Here is a 21,229-nt window from a genome sequence, read left to right as displayed (position 1 = left end):
TGTATTTTTGAAATAAACTTCGAACGCAAAGCGGAACTGATCTGGCTAGGATAAAAGACAGGCGTATTAGATGCGAAAGCATTTCTTGCGTGCCTCCCGCGTTTCAATGGAGTGTTTGCATCTTGTTAGTGCGCCATGCCAAGAGATCCGGGATCAATATGAATTATGGTCGGATTCGCATCATCCAAGACAGTACTAATAAATATTTCCGAGAGTTTGTGTCCATCTCCTTCAAGCTAAAGTGACAGTGAACGATACAGAATCTAATGGCCCATGATCATGCATTTTTGTGCTGCTTTCGAACATAAACTGCGTCAGAGCACTTAACCTGAGTATTTTGAGGCTAAAGTGCTTCCCTTTATATTTAAAGGTTACTGAGGAGAATTCCACGCAGTTACTCTTCCGTGTAATAAAAGATTATTTGGCTCTTTTTGCCGACACCTAACCGGCAGCAAAATACACGTTTACCTCCGAGAAAATTGGATTTTAAAATATCCCCACCACTCTGCACAAACACGTAACGTCCGTACCGATAAGTACAGGTTGTCACCATTTTGATCCGAAGCTACTGCGGCCGTGAATTGAACGCTCCGTGTGTGCACTTCGGACGAATATACGGCCGGGCCCCCCACCCCGGCCGCTTGTGCAGAGCGCCACGCGCGAGATTAATTAGCGACAGGACGCTACGTGCGCGTGGCTTTGCATATGCAGTGTTTGAATACGTTATGTAAACATGGGCACTGATCGCTCGCGCGGGGTTATGCTCCGGACAGTGCCTGTGCTTTCGCGCCTGAGCGGCGGAAACTTGTTAAGTTCCTGCACATTGTAAATAAAGTACATTTACTCCATCCCATAACTAGCTTGCAGCACTACCAAAGGCAGAGACTTCCTCAGCCAATCAGGAGAGCGGAGCACGTTAAACGTCGTGTTCATTCGCGCTTAACTGTCTACGGGCCGTCTGTTCGCGCAGTAGACAAATATGCTCAGAAAAGAGTATAAACTGACGCTGTGAACATGCCGTAAGCGTATGCAAGCTTACGCACTCTAAACGCAACCGTATTGAGGGACGTTACGCCATTTGTCACGTTAGCCCTTTCAGTTCCACGTACGAAAACTGAGAAGCAACCATTAGCTCAGCCTAGTGGCACCATCTGGCTGTTAGAACGGGAAACATTTCCGTCAATTAATCGACGCTCCTCTTAAATACTTTAAAGTGACGCAATCGTCACTACAAAAATAAAATAAAAATAGAATAAATAATTAAACGTTTTGTTATAGGCGAGATGAGAGAAGAAAACATCTGCAACAAAGACTAATTCAGTCTGAGGCGAGGGGTCCTGCTTCGAAGGGCGTCGTCATTTTGGAGACAATGTCTTAGAGCAAGGAAGACTCGCGCATCCTAAACTGTGCATATAGTCTATGTAACGCGAGCGTACGTTAAGTCGCGATATGAAATAGCGTTTGCCGCATGCGTACTCCAAAGCACGCTATTCCATACGCCCGCGTGAAAATTTTACTGACACTAGAATCCGCAGCGTCAGAACGTTGCCTGTGCATTCATAGCAGTTTTGGTAGGGCTGCAAGGAGCTACTGGGATGTAGTATAGCTCACTCTTATTCTTTCTCACTACCGCTCCCTCTGTACAGCGCTATCATCCGCATGATTCCATTCATCTCCAGCCGCCGCGGTGGCTGAGTGGTTATGGCGCTCGGCTGCTGGCCCGAAAGACGCGGGTTCGATTCCGGCCGCGGCGGTCGAATTTCGATGGAGGCGAAATTCTAGAGGCCCGTGTACTGTGCGATGTCAGTGCACGTTAAAGAACCCCAGGTGGTCGAAATTCCTGGAGCCCTCTACTACGGCCTCTCTCATAGCCTGAGTCGCTTTGGGACGTTAAACCCCCATAAACCATAAACCATTCATCTCTGCTGGCTGCAGCTCCAGTTCTCAAGGTATTAGATAGCGATTGCCCGGCCGACCACATACGTTCCTTCTGTTCTTTTTATCTCAATAAACCACTACTGCTACTACGATAATTTTGAAATCAAATGCCGGCGTGGCATAGCCTCCGAGATCGGCGTGATTTCCCTCTTACGGCTAACTCGTTAATGGTCTTCTTCTTCACTAGCTTCTTCCGTTCCCTCTTCAAGTCTAAGCTAATTCTAGACCTTACCATTCTGTGGTCGCTACAGCGCACCTTTCCGAGGACGGCCACATCCTGAATGATGCCAGGTTTAGCGCTTAGTATGAAGTCGAGATCATTTTTAATCTCACCATTGGGGCTCTTCCAGGTGCACTTCCTGTTTTCTCGTTTGCGGAAGAAGGTATTCATGATCCGTAAATTATTTCTATCCGCGAATTCGACTAATAACTCTCCCCTGCTATTTCTAGAGCCTATCCCATAGTCACCTACCGCGTGGTCGTCAGCCTGCTTCTTGCCCACCTTCGCATTGAAGTCGCCCATCAGTACAGTGTACTGCGATTTTACTCTATTCATTGCCGATTCTACGTCCTCATAGAAGCTTTCAACGGTCTGGCCATCATGGCTGGATGTGGGTGCGTAGGCATGTACCACTTTCAGCTTGTACCTCCTATTCAGCCTAATTACTATTGCTGCTACCCTTTCGTTAATAATGTAGAACTCCTCTACGTTGCCAGCTATATCCTTATTAATGAGGAATCCCACACTTAGTTCTCGTCTATCCTCTAACCCGCGATAGCACAGTATGTGTCCGTCCTTTAGTACTGTAGATATAGGCTAGCTCAAATCTGTCTTCAGTGTTCCTTCAACTTGAACTGTGCGTGATCAACAGCGCCAGCCTCCCTTCTTATGCTGTAACGAGCAACACCGCGTGACAGCGTGCAGTGCCTATCGCAGCAGTACTACTACCTATCGGAGGCACGCGAGAGTTAGAGCTCCGAAAAGAACGTGTTTAAGCAGCAAATGGTCTTAGCGCCCGTTCGCGGAAATCTCGGTCCAGCACCGGTCCGAAGTGGAGGAATAATTGATGCCGAAGCCAATGCCGAAATTGACGCCGAAATTTCCGTCAACATATTCATCTATGGGAAGCAAACTCTTCGCACCTAGTTGTATTCTAACACCGGCAGGAAGCGAGCATCAGGCTTAACACTTAAAGCCACTCGACCAGCGCCGAAACGGCACGCTCAAGTTTTTTTTATGGCTAGGTGGGTAGCATGACAACGCCTCTCTTTAAAGACTAAATGGATGCAGTGATAGCAGATGGCGCTACTTTAAGGACACTACTAGTGGCTGACCGAAGGCACAAATTCCGTCGCACTATCTTCATTTCCCGTCACGTGTCAAACCCGCTGAATTCGTTGCGCGCGTCCATATTCTGCGCAGCAGTACGGCAGCGGCTCCATGAAGCTTTGTGACTCGCGAATTATGAAGCGCCTTGAAGGTCTCAGAACGCTACCCGGGTTTGACGCCGAAGTAGAAAGACGCTCCACTGTAGCGGCAGGTTCGCGCCGCCGTGTGCAAAGGCGAGATGCGCGACCAAACCACCTACACACGCTAAAGCCGATCGCAGGAAACCCGGGAAAATTAGTTCTTTTTTTTTAAAGGAAGGAAATGGCGCAATAACTGCCTCACTTCGTGGGTGGGCACCTCAACCACGCCGTGACGTGACGGAAGGGAGGGAAGAAAGTGAGATAGTGGAGGGCTCCGGAATAATTTCAACACCCGGGCAAATCCGGGAGAACACGATGCACAAAATGCGCATGTCACCTCTTCGACGTCATCCCGAAAAAAGCGCGGAAAATCATCATCCTGTGAATCTTCATCCTGTGATCTTGTGAATCAGTCAACCATCAGTCAGTGCAATAAATCTAATCTATCAGTAACTCAATCAATCAATCAATCTATCCAATCAATCTGTAACTCAATCAGTAAATCATCCAATCAAACAATAAATCAATCCAACCAATTAGTAATTCCATCAGTAAATTAATCAACAAAAGCAGTAACTCAATGGGTAAATAACTCAATAAAATCCAATCAATCGATCAATCCAATCAATCAGTAACTCAATCAAGTAATCCAATAAATCAGTGACTCAATCAGTTAATCAATCATTCAATTAATCAATCAATCTAATCTATCACTAACTCAATCAATCAATCAATCAATCAGTAACTCAATCAGTAAATCATCCAATCAATCAGTAACTAAATCAGTAAACCATCCAATCAATCAATAAATCAATCCAACCAATCAATAGTTTCATCAGGAAATTAATTAATTAATTAATTACCGAAGCAGATGCTCAATCAATAAATCCAATCAATCAACGACTCAATCAGTATATCAATCAATCAACCATCAGTCCGTCCAGTCAATCAATCAATCAGCAAATAAATCAGTAAATCAATCAATCAATGGACCAAACCTTGTTCGCAGGTGCCCTTCTCGCTGTAGACGGAGTACCGACGGTGCACGAGTGCCGCCGAACCGAGCGGGGTGCTCTGGGCGTCCTCACTGCTCAGCGCGCAGTCCCGGTGCACCGTCTCGAAGTTGACGGCGCGGCAGCTGAAGAGGCGCTCCAGGTCGCACTGGCGCTGGCACTCGGCCAGGCTGAACGCGTGGCCCAGCCGGTCGATGATGGGCAGGAAGCGGTCCGCGTGCTCCCGGTACTGGCACGTCGAAGGCTCTGCCAACAATCCGGCCACGGGAGGCGTCGTTTACTTCCAAGTATGGACCCCGTGCAGAGCACCCCATTGCGGTGCATCACCATAGTAGAGCAAAGTATGATGCTGCGGGAAGCATCTTGTAGCCGATAAGTGAAGCTAAGCGGCTGCCTAGTGATTACAACATCCGTCGGCTAATCGGGAGGGGATATGTTTCTTAAAAAGCTCTTCATTAAGAAGCTGAGGTGCAGCTGGCCCTGATGATGTTAAGGCCCTGCCAATGAAAGCAGTAGCTGATGTTCTTGCAGCACCGTTGCTGAATATTTGTAATTGTATTCTGAGTGACTGATGTTTCCCTGAAGAACTAAAAGTTGCACGAGTGACGGTAATACATAAAGGAGGAGGAAAGGAAGACCTAAACAACTATAGGCCAACATCTATATTAAGTGTTCTTTCGAAAGTTGTCGAACGTTTGATCTACAGGAGGCTTTCCACATTTCTAGACAGCCTAAAGATTACCACTCGAATCAGCTCGGCTTTCAAAAAACACAAATTTACAGAATTAGCACTAATAGGCTTAAAGGAAAGAATGGTTGAAAATATTGAGAAGAAGTTGTACACAGTTGGAATTTTTCTTGATATTAGAAAGGCCTCTGATTCTGCAAATCATGATATATTGTTAAACAAGATCGGCTGTTATGGCATAAGAGGCATTGCATTAACCCATATTAAAGTTTACCTTCCAAATCGAAAACTGTATGGGATGATAGGCAATTGCTTCTCTTGTCATGGCACCCTATCCATATGATTCCCGCAAGGTTCAATATTAGGCCCACTTTTATTTTTACACTACATTAATGATATATGCAATATACCTAATACAGATGAGGTAATACTATATGCTGATGATACTAATGTCTTTTTTAGTGGATCTGATTTGATTCACATAAATGAAACTGCTAATTATTGGTTAGGAGAACTCTCTGACTGGTTATTCTGCAATAAGTCAGAATTAAATACACACAAAACCAAATATGTTGTTTTTCGGTCAAGAAATGTCTTGGTAGATAGCAAATTATCGCAACGAAACCATACAATCAACATCATGCTTTAAATTTTTGGGTGTATACTTTAATGAATTTTTATCTTGGAGTGAGCATGTAGACAACCTAAAATTAAAGTTAGCAAAGTTAACTGGTGAGTCGTGGAAGCTTGGAAACCAAATTCCTGAAAAATTTCGATTAACCCTTTATTATGGCTTGATACGGTCTGATTTAAATTACTGCCTTTTAATCTGGGGAAGAACAACATCTAATAACATTAAAGCTTTAACAACCCTTCAAAAGAAAGCCATTAGAGCAATAGAAGGTTTAAACCCTCAGAAAACAACCAGAGACTTTTTCGAAACCAGAGACTTTTCCGTGTTGTATATGCATCAGTTATATACATATAAGCTTGCAATGCACATTTATCTTGAGAGGAGGAATAATCGCGCTTTTTTTAGCAATTATATCTTGAAAAAAATGAGTCCTTTCCTTTTGGAGTAATTAAATACAGAATGCCATGACTTAGGACCAACTATGGCCAGCAAATATTTTAGTACTTAATACCCTCACTTTTAAATCAAAATGGAGAAATTAACATTGCAATGGAAACTTCTTCAACCAGAGTGTTTAAAAGAGTCTTAGTTAAATATTTATTTGAGCAATGTTCCGCTGCTTGATATGTTTTGATGAATTTATGTCTTAATAATGGTGACCTTTCTCCGATAACGCTTTTCAATTTATTAATACGTGATCCGATTTCGTGAAAGACCTGTTGTGTTGTTTTACATAGTGAATTATGCCTGCTTTGTTGATTGGTTCTAGTACTATTTTCCTTGAAGTATTGTGTGTTTGTTGTAATGCTCCTTTATTAATTTTGTATGTAATGTTCTTTTAGTGTTGTAAATGTAGTTGCTATTAATTCCCTAGGTTCGATGTTTGTGTTTTTTGTTGTGAAAAATTGCTCTGCTTCCAAACAATATAAGGGTTTAGGGACCTAGTCAGGTACACAGTACCCTTTGTCTCTAATCCTTTAGCTTTTTGTGCACAGAAAACTAAGAACAAACAAAATGAAAAAATAAAAATGAAAATACTGGTTTCCAATGGGTTCACAATTTCTTCCGGAGCGGTGCTCGGCTCTTCTGGGGTGAAATGCTTGGGAAAGCAGTCTCTGGCCAAGGTGGGTGGGAGTGGGGCGGGGAGGCGACTCGAGGGTGTCGGTCGGTGAGTGGACATTTCCCCTAACTAGGGAGGTGTGGTGGGGAGGTTGCTGGTGGGTGTTGCTGCTGGCGGAGAGTGGCCGGTGGAACTGCTCGAGGCTTGACGCTCTTGCTACCAACTCACCTCGGAATTTTTCGGAAGTGACACTACTACTGTCCTCGCAGTAGAAAATAAAAATAGCACTCATGCACTGGTCGAGCAAGAGATACTGCTAACAGAGTCTTAAGACCGCTTGGATTCTCAGGACCAACGGTTACAGACTCATAAGAACGAATAAGGGCTGATTTTCACAACAAATTATGAGTTGGTGCCAGTTATTTGCTGCTAAAACTTGTTTCATAAGAGATAAGGTATGCCGTTGGCGGCGCGTCTCCCTGTTTCAGCGCTATCGCCAGTCGTCGTTAACTCCATTTTTTTTCCCGTCAGACATTGTCAGAGAGGCGCTAACAGAAGTGAATTTACAGCACGATCAATCGATGCAGTAGTTTTAGGCTCACTACTCAAAACAAGGCAATCAAAAAAGTGGGACGTATGTGTCCCGCTGTCCCAGAAAGGTTAATCTAGGTACTATATGCGGCAGCCGAAGGGCACCGCTGGTACGTTTCCCGCGTGCAAGTAATCATTTGTGGTTTCTTCCACGGAATATCTGAATGCACCTCAAACGGAGCATCGCGCTCTGGCTTTTTTTCGACCACACCTGTTTATGTCTAACGGAAACGTCCCGCTAACACCCTCGCACACAGGCCTACAATAGACAGTTTTAGCTGTGCGTACGCAACGGATTAGCGTACGCAAGGAGTTTGCGGGGACGGTAGTGCGCATGCGCAGAACGCAAGCGCAAGCCCTGCGTCTTGCGTGCGTACGCTAGCCAGCGGACTTTGCGTTGCGGCGCTTGCGTGGCTTGCGTACGCTAACTTTGACAAAATGGCGGCGCCCTGCTCGCCCGCTTCGGAATAAATACATGTCACCGCTGGATTTTCCGACGCAATAGCTCGCTCAAACGGTAGCGGTTCGCTTTTATTTTGCCTACTCTTGCCCACACAAAGCGGTATAAGCGATAACTAGCCCCTGTTTTTCAGATAATTTGGTGATTTTCAAGCTTCTAGGCCTAACTATATGCAATGTGTTTTCCTCGTAGCAACGACACCTGGCGAAGCGGTTTTCTGGCTTTTAGCCAGTTCTTGCATTTTCTTCGGTTTGCATAGTTTTTCTTCTTGGAACAAAAAAAGGCTCACAATGCACTCACACTAGTTATCAGTAATCACGGATGAAATTTTCTTCAACCGAGCGTTGATGTGCTTTGACGTCTTATCACTAGATGGCGCTACATGCGCCTGAAGGACGCTACGGCTCGGCCAGCTAAAACTATACTTCGGAGCGGACAGTGTACCGCACGCAGCGCCGTAGCGCTTTGCGTACGCAAGCACTTGCGTACGCACAGCTAAAACTGTCTAATACTAAGCAAAAAGAACAGCAGACAGAAGGGGGCAGCCCAAAGAAGACGCCGACCTGGGGCGCACATGTTCTCCAGGTAGTCGACGTCCTCGGCGGTGCGGCCGTACAGCGCAGGCCGGGTGCGTCGGTTCTCGGCGTGCAGCCGGCACAGAAGCCGCGACTGCTGGTAGGTGGCGGCGCGGCAGACGAAGCCGCGCTCGCGCAGGCACAGGTCCTCGCACTGGGCGCGCCGCAGCACCCCGGGAACCTCGCGGTCCGCGTCGCCTCCCAGCGTGTGGCCCACCGTGCGCTCGAAGGACCACATCTTGCCGCATGTCCGCTCTGCGACAGAGGTGGGACAGTAGTTAAAGTCGGGTTAGGTTATTAAGAAAAGGTCCAGTACCTGTCTGACTCTCGGGGGACACCTGAACCATGTGCTCCGCGGGGGAGCACGAAAGATCAAGGTTGTAGGCTGAGGTTAGGTTAGGCTGTGAAGCAAAGGAAATACGCGCAGCTGCCTTGTCTTACAAAAATGGCCTATAGACAGTCTATAGACTTCTTATGGACTCTATTGCCTTCTTACAGATATTTATTTTTGTCTATTCATAGTCTATAGACTGTCTATAAACAAACGTCTACCATAAGAGTATGACCATAAATCTATAGATTGTTTATCGACAGTCTATAACATTTGTATTGCCTTTAGACTGTTCTCTAAAGTTTGTCTATAGAAAGTCTATAGACTTTATAGACAGAAGCATATGGACAGTTTGTAGACTGTCTAAAGGAATTTTTGTAAGGGAATTAATTGCTACCGGTGATAACCTGAACTGCGCGCGCTGCGGCTTCGTTTCGTTAGCTAGGTTAGGTTATGTAGCAAGGAAAGTCTTGGTAGCTGTCAATACATACCTGAACGGTGTTGAAAGGAACGGGATAAAAAGAAGTGAGAGGAGAAAGCGTAATTCGCGGTCTATCTCATCGCGGAGAGTTGGTGCCAGCATGCAATGCTTCATAGGATCGGTGGAGCACATTTTGGGACGGGTCATACATGCTACAAACCGGGCTCACTCATAAACGCACTCATTTGCAGTCACTCATTCATTCAACAGACTTGATGATGCCTGCGTGAATGATGGTGATTGAAGGTGAACTTGAGCACGCCAATGAGTGGGCGTGAGCGCGAACAGGCAAAGTAATGTTTAGTAAGGTTGGCTGAAGGCCCTGTAATTTTGACAACACATTACGATGCAGGCCCGCTGATCCGGAGCTTAATATGCAGCTTTGTTGTCAGAGCTCTTTGCAATCATATGCTGCTTGACTGTGCAGGGATCTACAGCGCTGTCGCACATTGCAACCCGGCGCTGTTACCGTTCACCCGCATAGGCGTCGAAGCGTGAATACATGGTTTCCTTCGAGAGCGCAGATCTTAAGCGCCTTTTTGTGGAGTCAGTCGCGTTGCTGCCATCGGTGTAACCAAGCCAAACCATAAGTAATGAAAAAACATTGCCGCGAGTCGGATTCGAACCCGTGGCGGCATGAACTGATCAGCTTCGCTGGCCACTACACGAGAGCACCAGGTTATCACTGCAGTTTTTTTTCTTTATTGCATGGAAATAGTGCCGAAAAGAAACGTCTAAACACGCTCACGCCACAAAACACCAGGCCGCCTTACACCTGCATGACCCCTCCTTCAAAAACATCAAAAGACTGGGAGGCACACACATGCATCCAGATAGGGCAGCCAGCTAGGTTATCACTGCAGCTGATCACGACTCGTGTTAAACTACAACACACTCTCGCGTTGTGCATTGCACATTGCCGTCTTCATCAGCTAATACTGCTATCAAACTAATATCGTCGCCAGATGTGCCGACGACCCAGCGAAGCAAAACAATCAGCCTGCAGAGCCTCAGACACCTACTGAGCCACGCTAAATTTCGCATCATGGAGTACCTTAATGGTCCTTAGAATTATTTTGCTTGTTTTGACGAGTGTATATTCTTTCCGCATATCGCTACGGATGTTCCTCTCAGGATGGGCTTCCGCCAAAACAAAAAGAACATTGTTCATAAACACACAGTTCAGCGCATAGCTCACTACCATGCACGAGTGTACAGAAACAGCTCAAGGGTAGCAAATCGCATGGCTCTAAACAAACAACGTGTGCAACAGCAGAAATATCTCAATGTAAAAGGTTTCTTTATTTCTTTCCCCAGTCGACAGGCTTCTTGTTGGAGCATGTTTGAGGCCTTTGTTATGTTGATGTCTGCGTGCTTTCATTTTTGGGACATTTCCCGGAAAAATATGTTCCTAAGTATACCTAAGAGATTCAATAAAGGGCGGTTTTAGGCTTTCCGATCTTCGATTTCTTGCGTTATTCGCTTAACTAGCTCCGGGGGTACGAGGCATATAGCACGTTATCTCAAAGCTGTAAATAAGCTCCTTGTGTTCGAAAACCTAACCATCCGGATCTTTTCTGGGGCTAAAGCAGCCAAAAACCGTTGAACCAGAAATGTTCACGCATAATTGCGCGTTATTGAATAACTTCCGCCCGTTGCCCTGCACATTTTACCCTTACAGTCACGTCACATTGGTTCTTCGGCTTATAAATCATTTTTTCGCTTTGTTTAACCAGCACCTGCGCAGCCGATTAGGTCTGCGTCCCCGGTTTTCACCCAGTCAACGCCTGAACCGAAGAAAAAAGCCAATAAAAACTGGACCCGCCAGTGTGACACCCGGCGCAAGCGCGGCTTGCAAATGCATCGCCAGTCACAAAAGAAGCCAGTCGTCCGGCGACCTGGTACGGATGCGCCCGCCCTCTAGCGGCGGCGACTGCAGCTAGCCATGCATCCGCGATTTGCGTGCTCCACAGCCTGCTGGCGACAGACACCTCTTTGCTGTTTTCGTTTTTGTATTTGTTTGCGTTTTTCAGACCTCGGCCTCTGCAGGCCCGCTTCGTTTCAGCTCGCTTGTTTGCAATTCGGCGCTGCCCCCGCCAGTCTTCAAACCATTTTCGCCCCTCTTTCTCTGGAGGTGCGAGTTTTAACTTTTCTTTCTTCGTTCTTTCTTCCGCTGAGTGCGCCGGAGAGAGAGACAGCTGGGGCTTCCTGCGGCGCCGAGCCCGCTTCACCGGCCGCCGAGGGAGCGGCGGCGGTGATTATGCGCCGGTTAATGAACTTGCCGCGCTCACTCTCGCTGTCAGCCGCGTTTCGAGTCAAACTGGCGCGCTTTTGTTGTTGCACACGTGCCTGAACATTCAACCCACAGTGGCGGTTCCTCTCGTTGAAGCCGCTTTAAACTCGTGCGTGTTTTTTTGCAGGGGCAGCTGTCTGGAATCGTCGTTGTCGTCGTGTCGCCGTCATACTACTACTGCTACTACTACTACTAGTAGTAGTAGTAGTAGTAGCACTAGTAGCAGTTGCGGTGGTAGCAGGCAGCACTAATAGCAGTATTCATGAGTGACAACAGCGCACAACAACAGAAGGGGGACTAATACAAGGGAGACGCTGAGGTCTGCCTTCCTTCTGTCCATGTTTGCTTCACTGTTGTGAGTCAGGAAATATATACCAACTCGCTCAACTTTGTTTATTCATCTAGCAGCAGTAGTTAACAGTTGTTCGTAGCACAAGTAGTAGACGTACTGGTAGCAGTTAGCAGTGGTAGGAGTACAGTGTGCTGCGATTTCCTAAACTAAAGGGTAGTAGTGAGTTTTCCTAATCCCTAGCGACTATTCCTTTGGAGCTGCGGATAAACGGAGGTGTGCCTCGCGGCGCAATTACTCAAAAGAAGCGGTCTAAATCAATCTTTCTCTGTTGACTGCACAGCTGGTCGCGCTTTAATACTGTACTTTTTTTAATTGCTCTGACCGATAGTCCGGTTGTTATTTGGTTGAAAAGCTGGAACAAACATCTTTTTTCTTATCTTTCTGTCACCTTTTAAATGCGTTCAACGATGTATACCAACAGTGCAGTGTGCATAGGTGCTCATTTGATTTTGAACTACATTTGGAGCGTTGCTGTGAGCACTGGTTACGTAGTAAATTTTATAAATCGTGTACATTACTTTCCTTCCTTACTAGCCGGAATATCTTTCCTATCACATAAATCCGATACACCCGACAGACGCTTTGGCGAAACCTTTCCATTCCTTGGCGAGCTCGACGGCTCGCTCTATAGAGCTTCAGAGATTCAACTAACGCAGGGGAAGCAGCCTGAAACATGGGATGATAACGCTGTCTATTAGCAATCTACCAGTACCAAAACCAGAAGAGTCCCAACGCCCTATCCTGAGAATTGGGGTCGGGCCTAAGTCGACGACAGAATGAAACTTGCTCAGTCCTCTTCGCATATCTCCAGTATTATACATAACTTCACTCTTTGGAAGAAAAAAAAAAGGCGTTTTAACACAGAACCAGTTGGACGAGCGAAATCACTTGAGGCAACACCGCCTCAGAGACATCCGCATGCAAGATCTTATCGACACCCGCTATCCGCAGCCGCAACCGGCAGCCGCTATTCGCAACCGCTATCCGCAGCCGTTCGCGCAAGAGAGGGCTGCTGCTTCTGCGCGTTGAGGGAGCAGCTACGCAAGGCCTCCGCCGCTGGCGGTCCGTCAAAGGTTGAGGATTCACACAAACCTCGCCCTTACAAAAATTCCTGTAGACAGTCTATAGATAGTCTTCTGTCTACAAAGTCTATAGACACTCTATAGACAAATTCTAGAGAACAGTCTATAGGCAATACAAATGCTATAGACTGTCTATAGACAATCTTGATTTATGACTATACACTTTTAGTAGACGTTTGTTTATAGACAGTCTATAGACTATGAATAGACAAAAAGAATTATATATAGGAAGCCAATAGAGTCCATAAAAAGTCTATAGACTTTCTATGGACCATTTTTGTAAGAGCGGGTTTTACAGGTTTGCTAGTGCAGTAGTGCTTTCGCCCTAAAATGGCAGCCAAGAGCAGTGCCTTCACAGCGACACACGCCGCGAAGAAACCTCCACCCGCGCACGGTCCCAGGATGACGTGCGCCTTACCCTGGAGGCAGACCTTCTCGAAGTACGCCACGACGGGGTTGGGCGCGAGCAGCTGCCGGTTATCCTCGGCGGCGGCGGACAACCACGAGGCCGACTGGAAGTTGCCGTACTCGACGGTGAAGGCCCGGCACCGATCTCCCAGGCGTTGACACTCGCTGTACGCGTCCCGCACCACACCCACCGCCGAGCGCGTTGGGACGCGCTCTCGCGGGGCGTACCTGCACACAGCGTCGACGGGTTGATAAACGACACACTCACTGCATGCCTGTGAGCACGGCGTGTGCATCAAGAAAGTAAGAGGGCTGCAAGCAGTCAGATACTGAGGTCGAAATTGCAGCCTCAGGAGATGAACCACACTCAAAGGCAGAATGGACTAAAGGGGCACAGGTGGTAGCTTTTCAGAGTAACGGCGTTGCCACAGCCACTCGTCCCTTAAAAGGTGAAATAATACCCCCTCAGGGAGTAGTTGCGGAGGAATTACACTCGAAACAGAAAGGAGTAAAAAGTGATTAAAATGTGAGTAAGCTGATAAAACGAGAGTTCTCTAGACGACAGCCCATATAGGCGTGTTCGTGTTCAGTCCCAATTGCTGTAAGAGCGGATTAACCGTTTAGGTTATAAGTGCAGAAGTAAGTCTCATTTAACAAGGTTTAGGCTCATAATGTGTAGGGACACTCTAGGCGTGACCTGTACAGTTTCCAAGTCATCTGCATGGGAATATGTGGCGCTCCTGACGCTTGCACGGCCTAGATAGTGGGATGAAGTGGCGAGGACTTCCCTGCTCCTGTGCATGGCCTTGCTGTGCCAGGATCCTTAGATAAGCCAATCAAATGGCCGGCGACTTCACGCGTCATGAAGGAAAAGATTTGCGTACCAAAGTTTTGAGAAGGGCGCCACCTCGGGGTGATAGATTTGAGGGTGTAGTTTGCACAGGATGTGTAGTTCTTAGAACGGTTCTTTTGTGCTCCTGCTTTATCCGCAAACCAATAGCACCAATGTTCACAACCACCGCAAGAATGTTGTCAATGATTAATGATTTAGCCTTAGTGCCACCAGATAAAAGGTAAATTTTCGCACACTGTACGCAAGCATTTTCAATAAGAAGCTTCCAGGCACCTTCATGCAGCGTCTTCTTTCCGGGCATGTCCTATGGTCCAGGTCCGTACTTATTACCGTGAGGCGTGTGGTTGGCACAGCTTTTTGGCGGTGAGGGCATTGTGAAGAGATACGTGTTTATCCACTGGCGTAGCGCTTAACAGACCGCTTATGCCACTTAACAGATTGACGTTTACCAGCTAACCCTCAGGACCTCGTCGGACCCAAAAAACAGGCTGGAGATTTCACCGCAACTAGCACCTCACGGAAATCCACGTTCAACTAGTCTTGGCCCCCTTCCCGTAGCCTTCGTTTACGAACATAAAAACAAGTTCCTTGTTAAGCAAATGGCTTTTTTCCGGCGATGTGAGGTTGACAGGCTTACTTCGTAAAGTTCGCAAAGTTCAGTAATCGGAAAGTACACGCGATGAACTTACTGTGGTTCGTTTTCTAGAAAAATACTGCCACGGTTAAAACAGTGACGCCAAGTTCAAGTTCAAAATCCTAACTAATGAGTTTGGCAGCGAAGGAATTGATAGAACCGAACCTTTGCGCTTAGCTTTTCCGGCACATTGCAGATTGCGAAAGCAGCGTAATCAGTGTTTTGCCCACATGGGCGCATAGAATTGTCGCAGAGTTCTATACTATCGAAGGTAGGGAGCAAAAAAAAAAGGTAATGTAAGAGAGTGGAGGTCGCACATGCATTCACAGTGCTTCCAGAACGCTGAGCCGCACTTATCGAGAGAACGCATAACATCTAGCAAGTATACTTACTACATAAATGGTAGTCTGCATGTCTTAGGAAGTCAGGTGTTGAAGGCGAGCACAATGAAAAGATTTAGGGGTTTAACATTGAAAGTGTTCTTACAGAAACCTTCAGCTATGAGTAAACGCTAATGTCGCCCCTAATCTCACTCCTCTGTCAATGTTCTTTCGGCACACTGGGTAAAAACTCGACCCCAACCACGTCATACAGAATCTCTCACCTCATGTCGTGGCCTGTAGTCTTCTCGTAAGTGTACTGCTCGTACGAGCAGAACCTGGGAGGTGGGTACGGGCTGAAGTCAGGAGGCCTCGGTGGGTAGGGGGTGGGACGTCCAGGAGACGGCTGCTGGGAAGGCGGCGAGGGCACTGGAGGCGACGGCGGAGGCGGAGGCGGAGGGTAGGGCCTGTGCGGCGGCTGCTGGGGGTGACTCTGCGGAGGCTGCGGATAGGGAGGCGGATGCGACGTGCCTCCAACCACCCCGTTGTTTCGGCTGTCGTCGTCCAGGTGGCAGTCCTTCTCGGCGTACAGAGCGCGGCTCCGGTATTCAAGCACAATGGGAGACACGCTTGGTCGACTGTCGGCCGACAGGAGGCACTGAGGGGGACCCAGGGTGCCGTGTTCAACGTACGTGTACGAGCGGCAGTTGAAGTCCGGCTCGCGGTTACACTCCATCTCGCACTGGAACGTGGAGCTGACGCCGTGCACGACACGCGTGATGTGAGTCATGTAAACGTCGCGCTGGATGGGCGCGTACGGGCACGGACTGGTGTCTGCGAGAGGGGGTACAACAGGACTGTTTATTCTGAATGTCATTAGTCTGTACAATGCCCACCAGATGGCATCTACCTGGCGGACTTTCTACATGCAAAAATTCATCCACCGTAGTTGTCATAATCATTATAGACGTCATCACCATTATTACCCTGGCAAAGTTCACTGCTTAATGAAGGTAACGTGAGGCAATGCGACGATGATCACTGACCACTGTAAGCTGCCCGTGGAGCGGAATTAAATAAGGACTCCTTAAGAGGGGTGAAAATAATGCTTGTACAGCCTTCATCAAGAGTTTGCAGGCCACAGGATTCGCCGTGGTGGACCCGATAGCTCCAAATATCTGGAGAGTAAGCGGACCTCTCAGCCTCATCCCTACAAGGTTCACCAGCTTCTAAGGTGTCGCGAGTAGTCGACAGCACGGCTCGATAGCAAGCAGTGTTGTCCGGATACTTTCGGCTAAGGCAGATCACTGTGCCTTAGGCTTTGCTTCCTCAAACTTACTGAGCTTAACGAGAAGCCGTGTCCACGATGCACGAGAAAGTACTAATAATAGTAGGGTTCAGTCAGAGTGCAAGTCATTACCGTCATACTCCTAGATTAACACACGATATGAATTCAAACGGGGGTAACAAGGCAAGGTCACTCACTGACGGTGCACTGATTCTCGAGGTAGTATACGCCGCGGCCGTAGATGAGCCGGGCGAAGCGCGAGTTGCGGTCGTCCGCGTACAGGCGGCACTCCTGCAGCGTGACGTCATAGCTGGCCGACTTGCAGGCGAAGCGGCGCTCCTCGAAGCAGCGCCGCTCACAGTCGTGCAGCGTGATGAAGCGCGTCACCTCGCGCGGACTCACGCCTCTCAGCTCCTGGTCCACCATACGCTCGAAAGTCCACAGCCGCTGGCAGGCCACCGACGCTGCATGCATACGTCACGTTATCACTCCTCCGTGATTGACGTACAGATCGCCAAGAGGATATGACTTGAAACTCGACGAGGAATTCAGCAGCGAGGAAAGGAAACATACATTTAAAATATCATTAAAGATTAGAATCAGCAATAAAGTGACCAACAATGGCCCTGTTTTCGCTCAGTTTTGTGTTCCTGCTTCCTATTAGCGCTGTTTTAAAACAACGGGAGACAACCAACCAACCTGCACCTTTGCCCTATAAAGAAAGCAAGTACATAGTTTCTTCTCATGCGGTCCTATTCCGTATGTAAACCTACTACTCCGTCTACTCAAGAGACAGCTTTAAGTACAGTAATTTAATGTATCAAGCGCACCAACGCGCATATATATCAGAATGCCACGAAACAGAAGTGTGCTTTCAGCACTGTGAGCATTTTGTCACGATAGACCAACTGTAGTGCAACAGGAAAACGAGGGGCGCAGAAAAGAAAGACGATACAAGTGCATGTGCTGCCAGTTTCTTATGCTGCGTCATTCGTCTTCTTGTTGCACTAAAGTTTCTTCGAAATAACCTCCTACAGACTCAATGCACTTTGCTACCGATATTTTCACAAGTTCCACCTCCTTGTCACAAGCTCGGTCCCCGATGCAAAGAGGCCAAAGAACAGGAAAGCATTCCTTACATGGTACGCAGATCCCCTCAAAGTAGGTCTTGCCGGGGCTGGGCCGCAGGTGCGCGGGCAGCGACCCCGAGTAGTAGCCTGCGATGTAGCACTCGTGCCGGCGGTAGTCGATGACGAAGGAGCGGCAGTCGTCCCGCTGCTCGCAGCGTAGTATGCACTCCTTCGTCATGCCGTCGGCTGGCGCAGTCAACAGGATCGGGCCGGGCCTCGACGCGGCCTCGTGGCCGGACACGCGGGCGAAGCTCAGCTTCTCCCCGGCGCTGCAGTGCCGGACTGGCACGGCGCAGCGACAGTGAGAGATTAAAATCCACGAAACACACGTGGCGCCAGCTCTGTGCCCGCCCCCCTTTTTCTGGGGGAGAGAAATCCTCGACTAACAAAATAAAAAGCAGCGCAGAGCAGATTAGATGCATTAAATAGACGTTGTGGGCAAAATTAATTGGAATTTGTCGACAGATTACCGAATTGTAATCACAAACATGCCACTGTAATTGAAATCAAATGTCTATTGAACTGGAAAGGGCCGAAAAGAGAAATCGAGTACTCTCGGTAGCGAACTGCAAAGCGCGGGTTGTGTTTGCAAGTAAATTGCGGTGGTGTCAAGACATTTTCTTTTGGTGTCGAACCCTGAAGCTATACTACACCGTAATTCACTTTCACACAGCGGAAAACAAATAGTTCATATCTTAATCCGACGCCTCAGCCATGAAGCGTCCATTACTGTCGAATAAACCTCAAACGTGCATAGCCACAAAGATCTATAAAACTGATTTTTTATCTAGAATAACAACTTGTCTGGAGTTGCACACAGTGTCCGTTTAACGCTGCCTCCTTATTGAAGTAGGCTACCTTGACGATACACTCAGCTACGCTTCCTAAAACGGGCTGGTTTAACGCACTAGAACCTGTATTTTGCCGCACATTAATACTCTGCAATGTTGTCTCTTGTCGCCGCTGTGCTAACTGTTGACATCATGGGCATCATTTCATTTTGCAATTGTATGTACCTTTCTACCTTCTCACTTAGTCACTAGAAATAATTTTTCATATGATTTAATGTTTACATTCTTTTCGTCTCTGCTCCCGCATGCGCCTGAAAAGGGCCTACATAGTATTAAATACTCGCAAATGACTGACCATACAATGAGTACACATTCCAAAAATTCTCGATGATTGCTCGAACATGAATAGACATCACACTTTGCATGCCATGCACACAACTCAAAATGCAATAGCCTCTTTCAGGGCTCCCAATATGCTTCTCCAGTAAGCGCCTTATCACACGGCTTGCCTCAACTGCACGGTCACATTTATCCTTATTGCCAAATAGGAGTGACTGCAGTACGGCCGCATCCACCACAATATGATTCCTTTTTTTCCCCTACACTCCTGCCAGACCCAAGCCGCATACACAACCCTGACTTCTCCCTCCAGCAAATGGCACAATGCAGCAAGATGCATAAAAACCATTGTGTCACGATGCACCAAGCATGCATACACTTCACCTCTGCTGCAACTTGTCTCCGCAGCTTTTCCGGAACCGCTCAGTGTCAAACGATGCTCGCATGACACCACCACACCACATGACACCAAACACAACCTCTGCATACCTCCACACCATGGCGTAAGATATGCGCAAAATCTAATAGTTGCAATGCTTCACGGAACCAGTCAACTGAGGCCTCGCACTTACGCTTTTCTACAGCTGTCAAGAAGACTGAAGGGCTAGAGGTTCTGCTCTGAGCCTCCGTGAGGACCTTATATGTCTATAAAGCCTTGCTGGTATGCAAGGCCACTAATTACATCCGGTTCATGGCTCTAGCTACTCCCCTTCACCAGTTAACAGCCTTTATTAATCTAACCTAGTAGCGATAGTGTTCAACGCAGAAACTAAATTCCTTGAGGTGCCTTCCGGTGGACTCGGCAATTTTCCTTTGGGCTTATTCCTTCAATGCATGCCTCCAGCAGCCTACTTGACGTCCTGATTTCTGTTCTCAGCACCACTTACGCCATGGAGTGTCACCACATTCCACCCTCCGGTCAACATCAGCACCAAACCGTTTACCCAGTCAGGCAGCCATCACCCGCAGCCGGCAGGCGTTCTCACACGCAGGCTGCGGCAAAGGAAACGGGAGGCTTACACTGGTTCCCCTGGAGCTGTAAGGAGGTTCGCGGCACGCTCTCGGCGTTACCTGTGGGCGGGAACAGGGTGGGCGTGTGCGGCGGCTGCGCCGTGGGGAAGGTGGGCGAGCTGGTCGGCGGGTGACCTCCAGCGGGCGACGTGCCGCCCGACGCAGTGGTGCTGGAGCCACCGTCGGTCACGCCGACACCGTCTTTGCACGAGCGCTCGTAGAACAGTATGCCGGGCCGAGAGTTTGTGCTGGCTGGACCTGCGAGCACCGCAAGTCTTTGAACAGTGGCGAACTGCAGATGCCTATTGCATGTGGAGACTAGGTTTCCGCGGTAACCGACGTTTTTTTTAATTTTCGTTAGCAGTTTCTTTTTAACACAACATGTTTGGTAGCTGAGGCTCCAGTAAGACTATAGGCAGACTGGTAGTGCAGTGATTTCAAGTGGTACATTTTCTCCTTTCTATGCAGAACCCCTGTAGAGCACTTCCAAGTGTTTCTTCGGTGAAGGTCCTAAGGAAGAGGAGGTTCTATAGCACTAGGATATCTTTATTCGCAGATTCTCTTTACTAGTACAGTTCAACCTAGTTATAAAAGAGTTGAAGGGGTCCGGCTATTACTTGGTTATAGCTGTAGCTTCATTATAGCCCGTATTCACCGGGCTTCCAAAGGGAATCGTCATTGTTTCGTTATACCTATTATTTCGTTATAAAACGTTTCGTTATAACGAGGTTCGACTGTACTTTCGTACCACACAAGCTCGCGGTAACAGCACGGTAAAGTTCGTTTACTTAGATAACCGTTAACTGGCTTAGGCAAGACAGGCTAATGTTCTAAAGGAGAAAAATGTGCTAATCTCAGTAACGCACCGGCAGGGGCAATGTAAAAAAATGAAATGGCGCAGCAATCGCTTCTACAACAGTGGCGAGCGAATGAAGCGTAGGTCATCGGCCTACTGTCAGCAATTCAAACTTTGAAAAAGACAGTGATCACAAATGAAGACTGTTGGTTCACCGACCTGCGCTTACGCGGTCTTCCCCGCTGATGAAGCACTGCCCGTTGCTGGGGTAGTAGGCGAATGAGCGGCAGTTGAAGTTGGGGTACGTTGTGCAGAAGGACTCGCACGACTGCTCCGATATGATTCCGGTCATCTGGACGACGTCAGTGTAAACGGGGTAAGCGTCTGCTGTCTTCTCATACGGGCAAGTCGGTGAAACTGTAAGGAAGGTTCAGCTTGGTGTAACGAGGGCCACGTCATAAATTTTGGTGGACGTGCCTGCATGTCCTGCAGGCCTACGAAAACTTTCTAAGCCTTGCAGAGCATTGTATCTGGACAAGACCAGGTTGAAGAAGGCCAACCGTCCCACTATTACATGAATTTGAGCGTACTTAAAACAGTAAAATCACAAAACAGTCACCAATGTTGGCAGTAGCACTCTCACCGTATGCAGGCAGTAAAGCACCGTTGAGGCTAACTATGCCATCAGCAA

At 47.7% G+C, this 21,229-nt stretch overlaps 1 protein-coding gene across 1 annotated transcript in view; it reads right to left on the bottom strand.

The window, feature by feature from the left end:
- The window catches only part of LOC144111263 (uncharacterized), an 89,518-nt gene that overhangs the window by 19,004 nt on the left and 49,285 nt on the right, over window positions 1–21,229 (bottom strand). The window contains exons 8-15 of the mRNA XM_077644495.1: window positions 20,758–20,955; window positions 19,803–20,000; window positions 17,611–17,883; window positions 16,669–16,935; window positions 15,468–16,017; window positions 13,387–13,604; window positions 8,418–8,684; window positions 4,407–4,667 (exon numbers count right to left, since the gene is read on the bottom strand). Coding sequence (XP_077500621.1) covers window positions 4,407–4,667; window positions 8,418–8,684; window positions 13,387–13,604; window positions 15,468–16,017; window positions 16,669–16,935; window positions 17,611–17,883; window positions 19,803–20,000; window positions 20,758–20,955 — 2,232 coding nt within the window. The remainder of the gene's footprint in view (window positions 1–4,406; window positions 4,668–8,417; window positions 8,685–13,386; window positions 13,605–15,467; window positions 16,018–16,668; window positions 16,936–17,610; window positions 17,884–19,802; window positions 20,001–20,757; window positions 20,956–21,229) is intronic.

This window comes from Amblyomma americanum, chromosome 11 (genome assembly GCF_052857255.1).
Source record: "Amblyomma americanum isolate KBUSLIRL-KWMA chromosome 11, ASM5285725v1, whole genome shotgun sequence".
In the NCBI taxonomy this organism is placed as follows: domain Eukaryota; kingdom Metazoa; phylum Arthropoda; class Arachnida; order Ixodida; family Ixodidae; genus Amblyomma; species Amblyomma americanum.
This window is presented reverse-complemented; position numbering and strand designations above follow the sequence as displayed.